Here is a 22,201-nt window from a genome sequence, read left to right on the forward strand (position 1 = left end):
AAGAGGGGTGCACCCTGTACTGCAGGGAACTTAATAGCCAGAGTGATCGCTTGGAATAGTTTTGATCGCCTAGGTGGGTTGGAGGGGAATTTCCCAGATTTCTCTCCCCACCCCCACAAAATTTGGTCTGGGTTTTTTAAAAAAAAAAAGTGTTTTTGCCTCTCACGAAATCCATATTGGTTTGGGGTGGGGTGGAGTGTGTATGTTGTGATACACAAGGTATCGCAATTGTATGGAACAGGCTGGATGGACCAGAAGGTCTTTTTACCTGTCCGCCATTGTTCATACAATTGAGATTTAAGACTACAAAGCATAACTCACCTGAGCGTGCTTGAAAGTGTGCATCACGTAAATGGTAAGTCCAAGACCCAAGATGTAAGCCAAGAAGCTGGTGTAGAAGTACGTTCGGCTATTCTTTTTCAAACTGGGCGAGAAAAAACAAACAAGTTGACAATCTCTATACTATACTGATTATTTATAGCAGGATTTTAAGATACAATTAATCTGAATTTCAGTGTAATAATCTAATCAGTACAGCCATTATGTTGCCCATAATCCTGGAAGAATAAACCAAATTTTAAACATTGGTAGGCATGTTACTTGTCATTTTATGCTGCTCGATATTCCCCAGCATATTCCAGGGAGAGCAAATACAGCAGCTTGGAGTATTTGTTTAATCTGCAATTACTTCTTTGAACAGCTCAGCACCTTTCGCCTGCAAAGCAGTGTGCCACAAAGAGCAGGAAGGTCCCACATTTTATCCATAGACACTGCCAAGTCAGTGGCTCATGGCCAGGATGACATTGCAATCGACCTCAGTGTCCCAGGTTTAAGACGGGTGGGGGGGGGGAAGAAAAGAGAAGAATGTCTATGGTTCCCAATCCTAGCTGCGAACCAGCAATCCTTGCTGCAAGCACAGAATATGTGGGAAGGCAGCAGAGAAGCCCCTTGACTCAACATACATCCTCTAGGCCGATATGTTTCCAGTGGGATTCTGCTGGGCTCAGTACTAGGTCCCTTGCTTTTTGTGGTATACATCAATGATTTAGACTTGAATGTAGAGGGTATGATTAAAAAGTTTGCAGATGATACAAAAATTGGCTGTGTGGTTGATAATGAAGAAAAAAGCTGTAGATTGCAGGGATATGAACTGGTCAAGTGGACAGGAACAAAGGGACCTTGGAGTGCATGTTCACAGATGTCTGAACATAGCAGGCCGGGTAGATAAGGTGGTTGAGAACGCATACGGAATACTTTATTAGCCGAGGCATAGAATATAAGGCAAGAGCAGGGAGTTTATGCTTGAACTGTATAAAACACGAGATAGGCCACAGCTAGAGCAGTGTGTGCAGTTCTGGTCCCATTACATGAAAGATGTGATTGCACTAGCGGGTAGAGAGGAGAGTTACAAGGATGTTGCATAGACTAGAGCATTTTAGCTATGAGAAAAGATTGGTTTGTTTTCTTTGGAACAGATAAGACAGAGGGGAGACCTTATTGGAGGTGTATAAAATTATGAGGGACCTATCTAGAGTGGATAGGAAGGATCTATTTCCCTTAGAGGAGTCAACAACTAGGGGGCATAGATTTAAAATAATTGGTAGAAGGTTGAAGTACCGTAACCTACAAGGCTATGGACCAAGAGCTAGAAAGTGGAATTAGGCTGGATAGCTTTATCGGCCGGCATGGACACGATGCGCCGAAATAGCCTCATTCCGCTCTAAGTTTTTAAGAAGAAGAATGGTCACTTAGATGAGGTAGCAGAAGACACCATACTACACAAATGAATCAATGCCTTCAGGAAAGGGACAAGGGCAGAAATTTTACAGAAAGAATTATTAAAATAAAAACATGCAAGTGAAACTGAGATGTATAAAGAGGTAAACTGTACAGAAAACATAATCGCTATATACTGTACATTTCCAACATTGCCAAGAACAATCAGAACTCTAAATAGCTAGACTACGCCACAACCAATGTTCCCTGTAAGCTGTGCAGCGCTCCAGGGACCCAGTGTAGCCAGCTATTGAAAGTAAAATCCACACATGCATGGTATTTTGAATGACACGTGCGGGGCCAAAAAAACTACAGGGAACATTGGATAAAACATTTGAATATATTATGTTTTACATAAACACATACACTTTCATTTATAAATTGCAGGTTTGCAATTCCATCAGTTAAAACATTTGCAATTTCGACCTCCTTTAAACCCTTAAATCCAAACTGGCTTTTCCAGCTCCACTGCTTTATTAGTGTACAGTAACTGACTAGTAGTTTTACCAGGATCAACAAACCTACTCCAATATCATTTGACAAATGTAGGTAGATCTTTTCCCCCGTGCACACAACACAAGTCGATAAGTTTAGCCATATACAATTCTGTTCATTCATGTATTAAAGCAGCTTACCTCACATCAAAACGAAGCAGAAGAGCAATGAAGATGCCTGCGGTTAGAAAACAGAATTAGATTCATCTCCAATTAGAATTGTTATGTGATTACAGTCAACTTCAACCTTGGCAGCAACTGTACTTTGAAGGGTCACCCAGTACATCAACACCACCTGACTTGAATTATTTTAAAACTTAAAATACCTAATGACCTTGGAGAGACTTGGGTATTAGTGGGTTAAAACACAGCCCCATCATTTTAGCACCTGGACTTGAATCCAGTTAGACAGAAGGGATAGATACCATATGTATTTTCCCCTTTGGCTCTGCCTCTCTTTAAAGGGGTAGAACTCCATGGGTCTTGGCAGCCTTCTGCTACCTCTCCCAAGAGGCCATTCTTCTTGATTGAGCCAAGATGGTGAGGGTCAGCTTTACATTCAACTGTAGAGAGCAGTACAACCAATCCCATCATCACCTGATGCTTCCCCGTCAGCCGCCACACACATACCTTCCAGTAGGAATCACTGGATAGCATCAAGAAAAGAAAATCTGGATAACTTTCCCAGCTCCATACTCTGGGAGAATGATGCTAACTATAGAACTACTAATGCTGCCCTGACAGAATTAAAGTTGCTTTTATACTGCTCATGCTGCCAGCTGAACACAAGATAATTACTGCGAAAGGAAGGAAATTTGCCCCATCTTAGTTCATCCAGACGGGCCTTAAAAAGGTCCTCCCCTTTGTTAATCAAGTCCATGCTTTTGGCCTCCATTACTCTACCTGGAAGTCTATACCAGGTGTTGATTACCTGCTCTATAAAGAACTTCTTGATATGGAATCATAGAGCACACAGATCGTTGAGCCCATTGTCCCTGTGCCAGCTCTTTGAAAGCTATACAATTAGTTCCATGCCCCTGCTCTTTCCCCACAACCCTGCATATTTCTCCTTTTCAAGCAGTTCAATATCCACTGACTCCCCAACAATCTTAATCTCACTTTTAATTAGTTTATTTAATCTATGTAGTGTCATGTTTTTGTAGTCAGAGTTTGTTTATTTTCAGTATACATTTATTTGGCATGTTGAGTATTTTTTTATTTTTTAGACATTTACTTGTGGAACAAGTTTCTGAATTAATTTGCTTTAGTTTCCTTATTTTATTGAATTTAGCCAGTTTAAAGTTTAACATTGTCTTGGGTATTTCAGACACCCAGATCATGTTAAATTTGATCATTGTGTGGTTGCTGTCCACCAGGCATGCTGTAACTTCTATTGTGTGTTCATTTTCTGGCCATTAATGAATACCACATCAAGATGAGCCTCCAAGTAGACTGCTAGTCTCGTTCAATCAGCAAACACAAGCTGAACTCCCAAGATTCATTGCTGCCACCATTGGTTAGACATCTTTAGTGGCAACTCAAGTCTACTAAGACTCCCAAGTTTCTTTCAGCTATTTCCTTCGCTACTTCGCCATCAGAGTACATGTGTTACCTATTTTTCCTTCGTATGTGCAGCACTTCACACTTGTTTACATGAAATGTCACCTGCCATTGTTTCTCCCACTTATACACTTGGTCCAAGTCATTCTGCCTCTGTTTCTACTGAGTCTCCAGTTTGGTATAGAAACATAGAAAAATAGGTGTAGGAGCAGGCCATTTGGCCCTTCGCGCCTGCACCACCATTCAATATCATGGCTGATCATGCAACTTCAGTACCCCATTCCTGCTTTCTCTCCATACCCCTTGATCCCTTTTGAATAAATCTAACGAACTGGCCTCACCAACTTTGTGGTAGAGAATTCCACAGGTTCACAATTCTCGGAGTAAAGAAGTTTCGCCTCATCTCAGTCCTAAATGGCTTACCCCTTATCCTTAGGCTGTGATCCCTGGTTCTGGACTTCCCCAACATCGGGAACATTCTTCCTGCATTTCACCTGTCCAATCCAGTCAGAATTTTATATGTTTGAGAGAGATTCCCTCTCATTCTTCTAAACGCCAGTGAATACAGGCCCAGTCGATCCAGTCTCTCCTCATGTCAGTCCTGCCATCCCGGGAATCAGTCTGGTGAACCTTTGCTGCATTCCCTCAATAGCAAGAATGTCCTTCTTCAGATTAGGAAACCAAAACTGTACACAATATTCAAGGTATGGCCTCATTAAGGCCCTGTACAAATGCCTCATTAAGGCCCTGCTCCTACTCAAATCCTCTAGCTATGGCCAACATGTTATTTGCCTTCATCGCCTGCTGTACCTGCATGCCAACTTTCAATGACTGATGTACCATGACACCCAGGTCTTCTTGCACCTTCCCTTTTCCTAATCGGTCACCATTCAGATAATATTCTGCCTGCCTGTTTATGCCACTAAAGTGGATAACCTCACATTTATCTATCATTTGCAAATTTGATCACCTTGCGTGGAGTTTGAGTTAGTCCATTTATGTAAATTAGAAACAATAGCAATCTCAACATTGAGCCCCGAGGCACCCCACTCAGCACTTCCCATCATTTCCCCCCCCTGCACCCAGACATATCTACTGAGTTCTCATTATTTCTTAACCATCAGCCACTTTATCCCTTCCCCAAAGTTTATCTTGAATCCCCAAGCTTTGAGTTTAACCAATAGCCTTCAATGTGGAACTTTGTCAAGATCCTTTTGGAAATTAAGGTACACTGTCGGTCCATTGGAATGTTGCTTCCTCAATAATGTTGGAGGTTGGTCAAGTAGAATCTCCCCTTTCTGCATGGGGGTTACCTGCTGTTTCAGACACGAGACTCCCAAAGCAAGTGCTCTACTCAGAGCTCCTTCACAGCAATCGAGCCAAGCTGGGCAGGGGAAATGTTACAAGGACACCCTCTCAAAGCCTCCCTGATAAAGAGAGACATCCCCACTGACACCTGGGAGCCCCTGGCCAAAGACCGGCACATGGAGGAAGTGCAATGGGGGGGCATTGATCACCTCAAGTCTCATTACCGGGAGCATGCAGAAATCAAGGCAGCAGAGTGTGTGGCAAACCAGTCCCACCCACCCCTTCCCTCAACAACTATCTGTCCAACCTGTGACAAAGTCTGTGGCTCTCGTATTGGACTGTTCAGCCACCAAAGAACTCACTTCAGGAGTGGAAGCAAGTCTTCCGATTCCGAGGGACTGCCTATGATGATGACCTGCTGTTTACTAGGTTTTATTCAGATAATCCTCAAGTTGGCAACCCATAATAGCTTCCGTTGACTGGAAATAAGACTAATGAGTCAGTCAATGCAGTGACTGTTTTTGTTACCCTTTAATGTGGGCATCATGTTAACTGGTTTCCAATCTATTGGTATGATCAACCAATTTAGCAGAGTAAGAATGCTTAACCTGGTAACTTTTATAACCTCGCTTCATATACCCAGTGAGCATTTGTCAAAGCTGGACAAAAAAAAGTCACCTGAAAAAACACTTTTACACAAAGCAAAATTTGATTCAATTATTTAAGATGCAAATTTTTATTCTAATTAGTTATCTTTCCATGCTGCCGCAATGACTCCGTCTGTTAGTGTGCAAATAACTCATTCCTTGGCAATGCTTTTATTGCAACAATTACTTTGAATTGGAAACTGCATCGCAAACAGCAATTTGTTTTTAAATCATTAGAATCCATACAGATTTGTAGATTAGTGCATAATTAGAGGGATCGTCTCTCCAGATACAATCAAGGCAATGAATGAATGAAGAGCAAGAGTAAATTCTTTGTAGATACAGCCAGCCAATTACTGGATTTAATTAATTCAAATCCTTCAGCTCATTCACTACAAAAATTTTTTGGCAGCAGGACATCAAACACATGTGGAAATCCATCACTGTTAAAGAGTCACGCTGTGGAGCAAGCCATACCTATAGCTAGTTTGCAGGGTATGAAACATTCGCGCTCTCCCAATAGTGTTTACACCCTCATTAGCTTTTACAGATTTGGGAGCTGCAGTACACATCCCAGATGAAAAGTAATCATATACAACCCTAGCTTTGAGGGACACACAAGACACTAGGTCAAGTCTTTGGAACTGGATTTCCACAAACTTCTTTAAGCTCTGGTCTTGCCCAACACTACCTGGCAAGAGCAAACTAACTTGTTCTCATTTCTCATCAGCCCTCCTGACTATTCCATATCTGTGCCACAAAATCCCAGAGATCCACCTAAAGAGTCACCGTTATCAGCAAGATTCTTGGTAGTTTTCAAGCTTACTAGGATTCTCTCTTCTCGCAGTGGGAAGAAACTGCACTCTAGAATACTGAGTGTTAGCATGCCTCAAGCAGAATTCGATTCAGTAAGTTTTGCTCCTGAATGCACATCCCCCTACCACTGGCTAAGCTTTGTAATGCAGAATCCACCATCTTCCATCCGAAAAGCTTAACGAACTTGTGTCTGTGCAGCACACTCCAACCTTCACATGGGTCAGTTCTGTAGGATGGGGGATTGGAGAAATTACACAATGTACAGCACAGAAACAGGCCATTCCACCCAACTGGTCCATGCTCCACACAAACCTCCTCCCACCCCTCTTCCTTCAACTCTGTCAGCATAACCTTCTATTCCTTTCTCCCTCATGTACTTACCTTAAATGCATGCAGGATATTGGCAGTACAACTGTACCCGAAAAACCATGGAAGCCGCTGCAGAAATACAAGATTATTCAGGTTTGCCCATTAAACTGGAGGAAGGCACAACACTGGAAGCCAAGACAATTAGCGAATGGGTTTAGTTGGGACCATCAACTTTTAAAGACACTGGATCCCCTCACAAAGTTCATTCAATTACCTGGAATGACGATATCTCCCAAGCCGAGCATTGCAAAGTTATTAGCTGCAAGTCCTTTCTCGAGAAGATCTTGAGGGAAAACCACTACAAAAGAAGATAAAATGAGTAAAACAAAATTCCCATCCAACCTTTAGTTCAAGCAGGAAAGAGAAGGGGGAGGGGGTGCTTAGGAGATACAATTAGTCATAACTAATAGAAAGCAGGAGCAAAACAGTCACGTTTTCCCAATGGCTAATGAGCAACCCTGCTACAAATGTACATGTGGAGGTCAGGCAGATATAGGATTGTGCGTATTGATGCTCTCCTGTGCCCCCCTTCCCCCAATCACAAATAGCCTGTCTACACTCACCGCTGAGGTTCAACCATGAAGAAGAAGTGCCACTTTAGGAGAGTTAGCGGAGGGCTACTGGCGCCTGTGGATACTACCCAAACCACAAGTCAGCGTCTTTAGTTGGGTCAGTGAGAAATATGGTTGCTGCGGCTGGGGGGGGGGCGGGGATGAGAGGGAAGGGAGAGACATTCAATTAAAAAAGGAACAATCTTTCACAACGTGTTCTGTACATTCCAGCGCCAGCCTATATAAACACAGAGCAGCTGGGGTGTCCTGCAGCCTACAGCAGGAATGTTTGCTTTTGTACATCTCATTCCAGTTCGTGCTGTGCACAGTGATACTGCCCAACCACAGGCCATCTGGAATCCAACCACCAGCCAGAGTAATAACATGCATTTTGCTGACAGTTTCTAATTCTGCTGTCTTGCAGCTGTACTGGTGAGCAACGGGCCACCAGCTTAGCCGAACTGATCCAAAACACAATCTGTTTACAAACTCTCGTCTCCTTTTAAGAGGAAGCAGGAGACAGAGGTTTGTAAAAGTCCCTGGAAAGCCCTCAAGCTTAGGAACCAGTTTGTCACAATTATGTCCACGATATTTTAAAAACTTGGAATATGGCCAAGTGCAAAAAAATTAAATTGAAATAGAAGGGTTTTATAATCATTATACATTCCTGCAGACATCCCCACTGAGAAACAATGGGGGATTAAGAATGCAATAAAATTGCCTCCTGACCCAGGTATGAATTGCATGTGTTTAAGGGCTTATTATAGAAGAACAGAAACCAGTCTCCCATCCTGTCAACTCCAATTCACCTTAAATAGTCAACCGTTCAGTTATCCCTTTGGTTTATTCTCTCTCTGAAAGATTGTTAAAGATTATTTTCATTCAGTGTTGGACTCTTCAGGTAGATCATGTCGGTGCTCAATCCTATAACAATTTGCCCTCCATTTCAAAACACTGCAGAATGCACTAATTAGGCCACTGCAGACTTCTCAAAGCAAGCTTAAATTGCCAGAGAGATGAATACTTATAATGGCTAACCCCATTGTATTTGTGGTACAAATGGAAGAACTACACACTTCAAACTTGCACAATATAGGGGCATTAAAAGTTTATGTACAATCAACGAACAGCAGCCGAATCATTCACAAACACTGGGAATTTTCTTCACTTTTGGAGTTAGAGGCATGGAAGATGCGTTAATTCTCCTTCTGCCACAAGTTATGGCTCACCTCTCAACATGACCACTTTCACAAGCGGGGCATGGAGCGAGTCCATGGGCAAAAAAAGTGGACTCACTGCCCAATTTGAGCTGCAACAGCAAGAGCATTCCTTCTGTTACACAAGGGGTGCTCTTACGGCTGATTATCTACAGCAACCCAAGAGGGAGTAGTAGATTCATTTACAATGTTTCACAGGATGAAATTTCTTTATTGTACAGCATGGCGACATCAATTTCACCCATTTACTCACAATGGCTACATTTCTTTTCATCCCAGAAAAAAATTCCACTAACAGGTTTAGGAAAATACAATTAGTTTAGAAAAAAATACAGCATGTCTGTACAGGCAAATTTTAAATCTAGGAAGAGGTGGATCTGGAAAGTACGGAATGGAACCAAATTCCAGTATGGCACAGGGCACAGCACCATCTAGAGGACACATGTTGTACAGCTTAAATAAATTTGGTCCGAGTGAAACCATAATAAAATGAAGCGTAAATTACAACAGTTGTGCAGGTTTTCATTGAGTGGCAATGAATTCTGAGTAAAAGAAACAGACCAGAGGATATGCAACAATTCTATTAGTCAACTGGTTACATAAAAAGAATTGGTCACTTTCCTGCCAATGGTTGTTGTACAGCAATTACCCATTTCATTATTATGTCCTTGCCATTGGGCAACCCTGGCACTAATGTCAAGTCAACATAGTGTACACATTTCTCAAAATGGCTGCACTCTGCTCGAGTCTGCACACTTTTGAAAGTCTACACTTGCCTGTTCAATTAATTGAACAAAATGCAAGTGCCTTTTTGGTGGAGTAAGGGAGGGAAGAAGTGGAGGGATCAAGACGGATTGTATCATTTGTACCAACATAGGAAAGAAACATCCTCGATGCCAGGCACCATCCTTTTTAATCAGACTGTAGAAACAATTGCATCAAGGGGCTGGATTTGCGAGTTTGGGGCAAAAACGGTAGCAATACGTGAAAATTACTGTTTTTGCTGCGCTAACGATTTTAAGCCGAATTTTCGGCGTTTACATCTGTGCCAGGGACGCATTGGTAAGGGAGGCATTGCACAAGCATTTGCGGCGCAAAACGCGATCCTCGCCAACTTTAGCGCGGGATCATTTGTGCTGCGAGAGAAGAGGCCTTGGGGTGGTTGTCGGGGCGGGGGGGGGGGGGGGGGGGGGGAGGGGAAAGGAGGAGAAGAGAATTCCAAAAACATTTACAAGACCTTTAAGTAAATCGCTGCAAAAGAATTAAAAAACTTTAACTTAGCTTTTTTTTTGCAGGTTTTCTGACTTACCGCTGCTGGCAGGGCTGCACCGACAGGTTTGACCTGTCGCTATTCTGGGCACAGGGAACGCCGAAACTCGATTACAAACGCAATCAGAGTTGGTGCACGTCGGCGCACCTCTCCCCGGCAGTACTTGGAAGTGACGCCGCAAACAGGTACCCGAGGATCCCACCCGGGCTTTGCAATCGGGTTTTCGCCGCAGAGGGTCAAATCGCAGCGAAAACCCGGTCACAAATCTCTCGAAAATCCTGCCCAAGGAGTTTAATTAATTACTTTTTACTCCCCATTGTTCCTACTTTCTTTTTCACTCCCAAATAATTATTTCTTTCTTTTCCCCCCACCCTCAAAGTACCGATTACAATCCTAGCACTTGTAATGCCACCCGGCTACAATTAACTGTAATCAGTGTGGCTCAGTTACCCGATGGATAAGCGCGAGCGTTATTAGGGGAGCAACCATTCTTTAAAGCAACTTGTACTTAGCCGGTCATGTGTCAGCATAGACAGAGTCCTAGCAAACTGTTGCACTACGGCATCACAGCCAAACCTGATCTTGTCCTCCCCAGACACCACATATTTTCTAGCCAGAGTCATTAGCTAACCATCATGGGGGAGGGACTCTGCCTATTGTTCCTCCTTAATTTGCCCCAAGCCCCACCAGCTGGGGACAATGAGCCCATAGACAGCTAATTCAACACAGACTGGAGACCGAACCTGGGCTTTATGCCTGACAGTGCACATAATGCGGCCTCACTTTTCAATCCTTGTTTATTCCTTTCTGGAGCATGGAACACAGAATTCATCTAGCACGGTGATATCAGACATCTCGTTGACAATGCAGAACTACCTCGGCACTCGAAAACCACAATAGCCAACCAGCCGGCTCATTTTGCAGGACTAATCATTGGTTTTGCCAAATACCCGATTTGTGCTTAGCCTTTGTTGATACATAGAGATATAAAAATGGAGATCTATCTCTGCTCCCCTAACTACACACAACCGCCAGTTAAACTAAGTAGACAGGAGCTTAAACTTGTTAGTCATGCATTTCAGCAAACCCTTAAATCAGACTTAAAAACAAAACAATGGAATTGGAAAACTCAGCCTGCTGCTGTTGCCCATTTTGTACATTATTGTAGCCTCCGTTGGTTAAGGATTGTTACCAGAAGTACTTACATTTAATTGGTGCTTCAAATGATCTGGCAACAGTTACCATGACATTCGTGCCAAACACCTGCAAGTAAAGAGAATAAATGCTGCATTAATATAGGTATCTAATTTAACAGCATCTAAAACAACAAGAACGCCATGGACCAGGTTATTGCAGCTTGCTGTTAACTTATCTCCTTTTATGACATGGGTTGGCTGTTGAGTTAACACTGGATTAGAAATATTCAGCTGCCACTTTCATAGAAACTAAAAGTTATTAAACACTTTGTAATGCAGAATATTCAAAACTCAACACAAATGCATCTGACAAAACTACTGTTGTAGATGAATTGAGAGGTTCATTACCATGATTAATCAACAACTCCCATTGTTGTATCCCGAGACCACCAGGATAGTAGAAGGCGAACTCGATAGACAGTGGTCTTTTCTCATCTAATAATTTATATCCGAAAGATGGCAGAGTCTGGAAAATGTCCCCTAATTGGACTTCTCCATTTAAATATTGTCTCAGTATAGGCCTCTAGGATGTTTGGTATTTTACATTTCACAGACAGAATGGATAAATATTTCCTCTTAAACATTGCACATATTGTTACACAGAATTATGCGGAGGTACCTGAACTGCTTTAATTAAAAAAAACAGCACAACTTTAAATTGTCATGTTGCAAAATACACATTTTTAATGTCAATTAGCACCCAAGTGAAATGCAAGTTGTTATATAGAAGTTACAGCACAGAAACAGGACATAATGGTCCAACTGGTCGACGCCAGTATTTTATGCGCCACACCAGCCTAACACTGGTTGTTCGGTTAACCCAAGTGTAAGTTAGCTAGATTCAATGGTCTTGCCTTTCACGTCCCATCGTGCAACCAAGTGGCAGTTAGTTGTTTCCCAATAGAAAAAGCCTCTTCCTCCTCACAAACCATGCTCACACACCAATTGGCAGGAAGCAGCCTGCTTGTTATGTTGATCCAGGACAAACTTAACTGGGCAAGAAAGAGAAAGCCACTTACCCAGAATACATCGTAGACAAAAAGTCCACCGAGGAGAATGCAGCCTGTACTGACATTGTTGAGGTGCAGGAGCTCAACACCATTGAGAGCAAATGCTAATCCAAACAGATTGTTAGCAATCCAATGCTGCAAGAACAAGAATGCAATGTTACTAAAGAAAAGACACAAGTTATCACAGCCCAGAACATGCAGTTAGTTTCTCAATTACTGCGACTTATTCAAACCCTAACTGGAGTATTGAGGCAAGAGTTATGCACCAGAAATGCCCGCATCGTATTAACCTGGACACCTTCAGTCAGGAACATTAAGTAATGTTCCACCAGTCAGATTATACTCAATGCCTCAACTGCAAGAAAAACTTGAACAATTACAGTAGCATATTTGCTGCATCTTGAGGCATAATAAATGAGCGGTACACATGCCGAACACATTAAATGGCAGTTTTGGAGCGAGATGGAAAGCCCAGTCAGTACTTTTGGCAAGTTCAAGTTAGCCATGAATGCACATGTTGTCCAACAGCACATCTACTAGCTGAAGAGAGTCAGTACAAATGGAGGTACAAGTTTCAAGTCAATCACAATGTTGCGGTGTCTTGTCCATTGAATTCTGGGCAGTATTTTGGCTCAAGATGTTAGACAGCAGCCAATACATTAGTACCATCAGTGGAGGCTGTGCAACAGCAACAGAATGAGATTCATCTCTACACTATCGTTTAAGCCAAAATTATGCTGCCAAATAAATTTAGCATGAAAACAACAGTCATCTGGAGTTCTCATTTAGCAACTAGGTTTTAAAACCCACCCTTATTTCCTGAAGGTACTAACCCAGGGCTGTTACCCAACTATACATTCTTGTGTAAATCATGGTTACCATCCCTCACCCACACCCCAAAACGTACCAGTGAAGCTTCACTTCCCCTTTTGTGCATGTCAGTTAAAACCTTGGATTCAGTGGTTAGCTATTCAATGTTGTATTCTCTGATCAGTTCAATTTAACAAAAATACTGAAACCTAATGTTAAATGCACATTGTAAGTAATCACCTACTACAGAGCAATTCAAATGGACTGCTCATTTAAGGAGGTCTGCCAATGATTTGTTAAGTGCTAAAGCTTTAATTACAACCTTAAAGTAAACAGAATCAAATTTCTACTGCATACATTTAATGACTGGAAAATTAAGGACCGATAGTTAAGAAATAATGCACCTTTAAAATGTTCACATCCTGGTTACAATGCTTATCAGATTTGGCACAATACCAATTTTGAACATGCATGTTATTCCCACAGGCAGTTCCAGTAATAAAAAGGAGCAATTAGCAATAATGACTTGGAGATTTGCATTAGATGTGGCCAAATGACCCAAAAACCTAAATTGACATATGTTAACAGCCTACTTTTAAAGTTGTAAAATGCCAGCACTCCACCCAATCATATAGAACCTATAGAATCTACTTCCCATCACCACCCTTCCTTTCTAGAAGGTGCAGACTTGTACAGTGATACAATTCCATGGGCAGTCATCCAGTATCTTGCCCAAGGAAGGCTATATTAGCCTTGGCGTGCAGCACAGGTTTACCAGAATGATACCTGGACTCCAGGGGTTAAATAATGAGAAACTAGGTGCATTCCCTGGAATTTAGAAGGTACAGAGTGATTTGATCGAAGTTTAAGATATTAAGGGGAACAGATAGGGTAGATAGAGAAACTATTTCCGCTGGTTGTGGAGTCTAGGACTCTTTCTAAAAATTAGAAACAGGCCTTTTAGGAGTGAAGTTAGGAAACACTTCTACACACAAAGGGTGGTAGAAGTTGGAACTCTCTTCCGCAAAGGGCAGTTGATGTTAGATCAATTGTTAATTTTAAATTGGAGATTGTGTTAACCATAGGTATTAGGGGATATGGGGAAACGATGGGTATATGGAGTTAGGTCACAGATCAGCCATGATCTCATTGAATGGCCTCCTCTTGCTCCTACATTGCTAATGACAAATGTTCAAGCTGCAGTCCTAACAGTGTCTGCAAGCTATGACTGGAGCAGGGGAGAGGGAATAAAGGAAACATAGAAAATAGTTGCAGGAGTAGGCCATTCGAGCCTGCACCATCATTCAATAAGATCATGGCTGATCATTCCCTCAGTACCCCTTTCCTGCTTTCTTTCCATTCCCCTCGATCCCTTTAGCAGTAGGGCCACATCTTACTCCCTCTTGAATATAAGAGGGAATGCACTGCCCAGGGGATCATTGAATAGTAATCATGAAAGTTATAGGTGATTAAGGCCATTCAGCCAACCTTAGAGACTTCAAAAGATCAAGTTCCCACCCCATTTCAGCATCACATCATTTCTTACAAAATTCCATGATTTTTACCACTACACTTCATGGTAGGTTGATCAAACTGTATGGAATAGACTTGCAGGAAGAGTTGTGTAGACAATCTTGGAATATTTTAACAATTGGATGCTGAAATTGAGGGGTGGGAACTCTTAATATCTTTCTGGTTTGATTAACCAAGATGGGATGTAGATTTAAAGTAATTGGTTGGAGGTTTAGAGGGGATTTGAGGGGAAATGTTTTCAGGAGGGTGGTGGGGATCCGGAACACTCTGCCTGAAAGGGTGGTAGAGGCAGAAACCCTCTTTTAAAACAAAAAGTACCTATATATGCACTTGAAGTGCCATAACCTACAGGGCTATGGGCCAAGAGCTGGAAAGTGGGATTAGGTTAGAGAGCTCTGTCGGCCGGCACGGACACAATGGGCCGCAACAGCCTCCTTCCTTGCTGTAAACTATGATTCTATGGGCTATTCAGTGACCGACAGCGATCATGAGCACAAGCACATATCTAGAGCGATACTTCCTCCCCACCCACTCCTAGCCCAGGGATGCAGAGACCAATTATGCTCCTAACACAGCCCTCATTCAGACCAGGATATTCAACACAGAACACTGATTGATTAGCCAACCTCCTACTCTATCACACCAAACCGTGCATGTACGCACTGATCCATCAGGACAGTGCCGTGGATAATGGTTAACTTAAATTCAATGAGGTCACACCTGGTTATGCATACCCCTATTGCTCTTACCTTTTTCAGCAAATACCAGACTCCAACCACACTGCTAAAAGCCAGGCACACGAGATCTTTTGTGTCAAACTCATAGTTGACGATTTCTAAAACAAAAAAAATACATCCTGGTTTAAGGAAAAACACTCACATTTTCTTTAAGTGGTGTCCAAGTTTACAGACAACACATGAAAGATATACTATACCACCACTGACTGAGCCTTGAAGGGCGTAACTGCCAGATTAGGCCTGCAACCAGTGGAGGGGGAAAACAACCAACATAACTTTGTCCACATCAATCTACCCGTCGTAGACAAGCCTGCCCACAATAGCATTGTAGAATTTACCATGCAATTCTTGACAAAATCCCAGCTCCACTGAGGACATCCTTCATTGTGTAGTGTGACACTACTACCATGCTGAGTGGAACAGACTTATGGCAGACTAAGCATCCCAAAACTGGGCATCCAGGAGGTGCTGGGGACGATCAGGAGCAGAATTATTTATCACAATAACTTCAAGGCCCAGGGTCCATCAAGCCTGGATCAATGCAGTGTAAAAGGGTATGCCAACAAAAACAAAACCAGGCATACCTTCTAATGAGAGAAGCTACTATACAGAGCTTCCTGCATGTTAAAAGCTGGTTATAGCTAAATGGTCCCAATGGATCACAGTAAAGCTCTGCAACCCTAGCAAATTCAGCATGGAGGTGGGACAACCAGGCAACTTGGAGCGCAGCAGATAAGATTGAAATGTTTGCAAGTGTCTTCAGCCAAAAATGCAGGATCAATGATATCAGACCACCTCTTGAGATCCCAGTCTCCAGCCAATTTGGCTCATGCCATGTAACATTAACAGCTTAAGTACACTGAACACAGCAAAGACTGTATGCCCTGGCAATATCCTGGCTGTAGTGATGGAAGTCCTGTGTACCGGAGCTAGCTGTTCATCTAGAGGACTAGCATCTACCCAACAAAATGTGAAAGATCACCCAGGGTATGCCAGAGTCGCAATGTGGATTCTGCCCATTAAGAGGCACAATGGACCACACGTCAAATCCAAGAAAAATGTAGGGAGCAGCATCAACCTCTGTACATGGCCGCCTTTGACTTCACAAGGGAATTTGACTGTCAACCGTGAGGGATTATGGAGTGTGCTTCTCAAATTTGGCTGCGCTCAAAAATTTGCCTGCTTCACAATGACATGCAAACAGTGATCCTTACCAACGGATCCACCACAGACCCAATACACATGCGGACCGGTGTGAAACAAGACTGCCATCGCACCAACGCTCTTCTCAATCTTCCTCGCTGCAATGCTCCATCTCGCCCTCAACAAGCTTCCCGCAGGAGTGGAGCTAAACTACAGGACAAACGGGAAATTGTTCAACCTCCGTCACCTCCAGTCCAGATCCAAGGTCATTCCAACCTCGGTCATTGAATTACAGTATGCAGACGACGCTTGTGTTTGTGCACACTGAGGTCGTACTCCAAACCATTGCCGACACCTTCACCGAAGCATACGCGAGTCTGGGCCTTATGTTAAACATTCGTAAGGCAAAGGCTCTCTACCAACCTGCCCCCGCCACACACTGCTGCCCCCCGATCATCAAGATCCACGATGAGACCATGGACAATGTGGATCACTTTCCATATCTTGGGAGCCTACCGTCAAGGACAGAAGTCCAATACCCCCTTCAGTGCGCTAGTGCAGCTTTTGGTCGCCTGAAGAAGTGTGTTCGAAGACCAGGATCTCAAACCTGGCACCAAGCTAATGGTCGACAGAGCAGTAGTGATACCCGCCCTCTTGTATGCCTCAGAGACATGGACTATGTGCAGTCGGCACCTCAAAGCACCATCAATGCTGCCTCCGCAAAATCATGCAAATCCATTGGCAGGATAGGCGCACCAACTTCAGTGTTCTCGCTCAGGTCAACATCCCCAGCATCGAAGCACTGACCACGCTCGACCAGCTCCAATAGATGGGCCCCTTTGTCCGCATGCCCAACACTAGATTCCCGAAACAAGCGCTCTACTCCGAGCTCCGACACGGCAAGCGAGCCCCAGGAGGGCAGAGAAAATGCTTCATGACACCCTCAAAAGTTCCTTGAAAAAGTGCAACCTCCCCACGACACTGGGAATCCCTGGCCCAAGACCGCTCAAAGTGGAGAAGAAGATACGAACACTGAGTCTCTTCATAGGGAACACACAAAAACCAAGTAAAACAGCAGCTGGAGCATACGACAAATCAAGCATCCCAATCACCCGTCCCTTCAACCACCACCTGCCCCATCTGTAACAGACTGTAGATCCCACATCGGAACTCATTAGTGTGGAAGCAAGTCATCCTCGACTCCGAAAGACTGCCTAAGATGCCTTGGCCACAAAAAAAAAGGATAATTCTAAACCTGCCAATTATCACCTCATTAGCCTCCTCCTAATAATGAGTTAAGTGACAGAAGCCATAGCAAAGAAGTTAATGAGGGTCAAAATGTAAACGCTCCAGTGGCTGGAGTCATGCCCGACACAAAGGGAAGTTGGTTGTGGTTGTTGGAGACCAGTCTTCACAGCCCCATACATTACTGCAGGAGTTCCTCAACCCAACCACCTTCAGCTGGTTAATCAATAATCTTCCCTCCATCACAAGGTCCAGATTGGAGCTATTTTCTGACGTGTTCAGCTCCAATCACAACTCCTCTACTAATGGAGCAGTCCAGCCAGCCTACAGCAGGACCTGGATAACCTCCAGCCGTATATGGCTCAGTATCAAATTTTGCTTGATAACGCTCCCGTGAAGCAACGGGGGACGTTTTACTACATTAAAGGCACTATATAAATGCAAGTAGTTGTTGTTGGGTTGCCAAGTGCCGGTAACACTTGCATCACACAAGTGCCATATAATGATCATAAACAAGAGAAAGCCCAGCCATCTCCCCATGACCTACAATGGCACCACCATTGCAGAATCCCTCACCATCAACAGCTTTCACATCACACTGACTGGTTCAGTTCAGCTTCTAGTCATAACACTACCATGGCTACAAGATCAGCACAGCGACTGGATATTCTGTGGTAAGTGGCTCACCTCCTGACTTCTCAAAGCCTCAAGATTGACAAGACTCAAGTCAGGTGTGTGATGGAATACTCTGTTTGAATGGGTGCAGCTGCAACATTCAAGAACCGAATCATCCAGAACAGAGCAGCTTACTTGATAATTGCTTCTGTAACTTGATTCAGTCGCCACCCCCATCGTCACCACACTATTGCTACAATATTTACAATTGGAGCACATATGTACAGTGACTCGCTTTGGCAGTGCCTCCCTCCCAGATGGCCTCTACCACGGAGAAAGCCGAGAGTAGCAATGTTGTAGAAACACCACCCCCTCCGAGTCACACATCAGCCTTACTCAGACATGTATTACTGTTCCTTCATCGTCACTGAGTCAATAACCCAGAATCCCCTACCTAGCACCATTATGGAAGTACCAGAGAAACTGCTAACGAGGGAGAGTAGATTTAAGGTGATTGGCAAAAGAGCCTGAGGTGACATGAGGAAAAACTTTTTAATGAAATGAGTGGTTAGGAATTGTAATGCACTGCCTGATAAGAGTGATGGACTCAGATTCAATAGTAGCTGTCAAAAGGGAATTGGATAAATACTTGGAGGAAAAATTGCAAGGATATGGGGAAAGAGCGGGACTAACTGGATTGTTCTTCGAAAGCGCCAGCACAGATTCAATGAGCAGAATGGCCTCCTTCTGTGCTGTACTATTCTATAATTCTATCATAACTCCCTCATTACCACCTTTGATGACCTAGTCCCTATTAAAATATGATTACTCTCTCCCACCCATACCGTTTCCCCCGGTACAGCCCTCATCTTCGCTCCCTCAAGTCAAAAGGGCGCAGACTTGAAGGGATGTGGTGGACAACTGATTGAGCCATTCCCCACCAGATCTGGTTCAAACACATAACACCAATCGGTTCTTACTCTCATCTATAAAAACTACTCACTATTCCAGGATCATTCTGGATTGCAAAAATAACCCCAGGCTACTATTCTCTACTGCTATCCATCTCCTTAAACCCCTCTCCTCTGTCTCCACCACACTCACCAACAAGTGAGGAGCACATGGACTTCTTTGCATCAAAGATTGAGACCATCCGATCAGCTGCCTCTGCGAGTTCCCTTCCTTCACCGAGCCCACAGGGCCAAACTTCATCTGACGCTCCCACCTGCCCTAGCCCTAAACTCACTTCTCTAGTTTCTTTTTGATCTCCTCTTAATCTCGTCCATGAGACCCACTTCCTGCTCTCGACACTATTCCCACTAAACTGCTGACCACCCAACTTCCTTTTTTAGCTCCCATGTTAGCAGACATTGTTAACGGTTCTCACTCCTCAGGTACAGATCCCTTTCTTCAAAAAAAAACAACCCTTGACCCCACTTTCCTTGCTAGCTAGCGCCACATTGCCAATCTCCCTTTCCTGTCCAAGGTACTTGAATGTATTGTTGCCTCCCAAATCCATGATCATCTTTCCATGAATTCAATGTTTGAATCCCTTCAATCTGGCTTTCACCCCTGCCACAGTACCGAAACTGCTCTCAAAAGTCACAAACTATCCTTTATGACTGTGACAAAGGTAAACTATCCCTCCTCCTCCTTCTGGACCGGTCTGCAGCCTTTGACACAGTTGACCACTCCATCCTCCAACACCTCGCCACCAATGTCCAGCTAGGTGGGACTGCACTCTCTTGATTCTATTCTTATCTATCTAAATCGTAGCCAGAAAATCTCCTGCAATGGCTTCTCTTCCCACTGCCACATCGTTACCTCGGTGTCTCCCAAGGATCTGTCCCTGGTCCCCTCATTTCTCATCTATATGCTGCCCCTTCGCGATATCGGAAAAGAGAGTCAGTTTCCACATGTACGCAGACGACACCCAGCTCTCGCTCTCCACCCCTGCTTGGTATCTAAATTGTCAGATTGCTTGTCCGACATCCAGTATTGGATTGACGGAGAAAATTTCTGCTCAAATTAAATATTGAAGCCATTATCTTCAGGCCCCGCCACAAACTGCGTTCCCTAACCACTGATCCCATCCCTCTCCTTAGCATCAATCCGAGGGTGAAGACGGCTGTTTTGCAACCCAAGGTGTCATATTTGACCCTGAAATGAGTTTCTAGCCACATATCCACAGCATAACTAAAACTGCCTTTTTCCACCTCCGTAACATTGCCCGCCTCCGCCTTGCCTCAGCTCTTCTGCTGCCGAAACCCTCATTCGTGCCTTTGTTACTTCTACTCTTGATTACTCCAACTCATTCCTGGCAGGCCTTCCACATTCCACACCACAGAAACTTGAAGTCATCCAAAACTCAACAGCCAGTGTACTAACTCACACCGAGTCAAGATCACCCATCACCCCTGTGCTCTGTGACCTACACTGGCTCCCAGTTAAACATCTGGATTTCAAAATTATCATCATAGTTTACAAATCAATCCATGGTCTTGTCCCTCCCATCTCTAATCTTTTTCAGCCTCAACCCCACAAGATGTCTGCACTCTTCAAATTCTGGTCTCTTGAACATCCCTCATTATAACTGCTCAACCATCGGTGGACGTTCCTTCAGCTGCCTGGATCCCAAGTTCTGGAACTCTCTCCCTAAACCTCCACACCTCTCTACCACTCTTTCCTCCTTTAAGACGCTCCTTTAAACCTACCTCAAGCATCTGCCTTAATTTCTTCTTCTGTAGCTCGGTGTCAAATTTATCTGCTGGTCTTGTAACACTGTTGTGAAGCGCCTTGGGACATTTTACTACGTTAAAGATGCTATATTACAGTTATTACAGCGGCTCACGGATAAAATCTGCTATCACTTTCTCAGGCATCTCGGGATGGGCATCAATGCAGCTTTGCCAGTGCCAGCCCCCCATCCCGAAAAATGTGCAGAAGTGGGGAATAGGAATGGGGGGGGGGGGGGGGGGGAAAGAAAGAGGAGGAAATATAAAGAAACAATTTAAATATACAAGCACAGTCCTTAGACACTCACCCATGCTCTTTCCTTCCCATGTCAACCTATTGCATAAGGAGAAGGAGCAAAGATAAAATCTACACATCTATGCTTCAATCAGCGCCAAAAGGGAATACCCAAGGGAAGCAGAACAACAAATTGCATCCCACTAGGTTAGTCTAGACTAAATGTTCACGGGCAGATTTAGAGAAGTGCACAAAACCAAGAGCCTCTTAAAAGGAAGAGACAGATGAGGGCAAATTACTTTCTAGTCTCCATATAATTTGGGGAGGAACAATTGTGCATATTTTAAGAGGGGGTGGGGGGGGTGGGCATGATCACAACAGCCCCTGCAAAAAAAACTCTACAATTCAAAATGTGATCAACATTCTCTCTCCTTCACCCTCACTGCCCCGCACAGGTCATTACGATCACAAGACTGGGAATAGTCCATACCAATGGAGCACAGCAGTATTCATTAGTCTCACATCAAAGACTTATCGACACTTGCCCTCATTTAAAAAGGAATGTATTTTGTTGGACTGTTACTGCAGTCTAAGGGGTTAAACAGCAGACTACTTACCTTCCTTTGTTTCTCCTGTTCCCTGAGTGAAGAGCAGCTGATACTGTTTGTTTGGTAGATTGGCAGGAAACACTTTATTCATAGCTGGACTGAAACAGAAAAGAACAAATCAATCCAATACATGTTCCAAGTTTTATTTAAGAGCTCCATTTATAACTTCATTAATGGAAACTGCTCAATATTACAGATCTTGGTTTTCAAAGGTACAATATCACTAATTTCTTTCCAGTTGCCACAGTCTCTTGTAGTCGTGCTGACTACAGCCAATATCTTTCAGAGTCATCATCAATGCTGGTCACAGACAGCTATTAAGAGGA

The 22,201-nt window shown here is 43.5% G+C and overlaps 1 protein-coding gene across 3 annotated transcripts in view; it reads right to left on the reverse strand.

The window, feature by feature from the left end:
• The window catches only part of hm13 (histocompatibility (minor) 13), a 66,719-nt gene that overhangs the window by 33,895 nt on the left and 10,623 nt on the right, over positions 1-22,201 (reverse strand). For all 3 annotated transcript variants that reach the window (XR_011596116.1, XM_070896286.1, XM_070896287.1), the window contains exons 4-10: positions 21,885-21,973; positions 15,307-15,392; positions 12,224-12,349; positions 11,214-11,271; positions 7,185-7,268; positions 2,412-2,448; positions 322-424 (exon numbers count right to left, since the gene is read on the reverse strand). Coding sequence is in view for 2 of the 3 variants with exons in the window: in XM_070896286.1 (XP_070752387.1) it covers positions 322-424; positions 2,412-2,448; positions 7,185-7,268; positions 11,214-11,271; positions 12,224-12,349; positions 15,307-15,392; positions 21,885-21,973 (583 nt within the window). In the remaining variant the exon portion in view is untranslated. The remainder of the gene's footprint in view (positions 1-321; positions 425-2,411; positions 2,449-7,184; positions 7,269-11,213; positions 11,272-12,223; positions 12,350-15,306; positions 15,393-21,884; positions 21,974-22,201) is intronic.

Source organism: Pristiophorus japonicus, chromosome 12 (genome assembly GCF_044704955.1).
Source record: "Pristiophorus japonicus isolate sPriJap1 chromosome 12, sPriJap1.hap1, whole genome shotgun sequence".
NCBI lineage: Eukaryota > Metazoa > Chordata > Chondrichthyes > Pristiophoridae > Pristiophorus > Pristiophorus japonicus.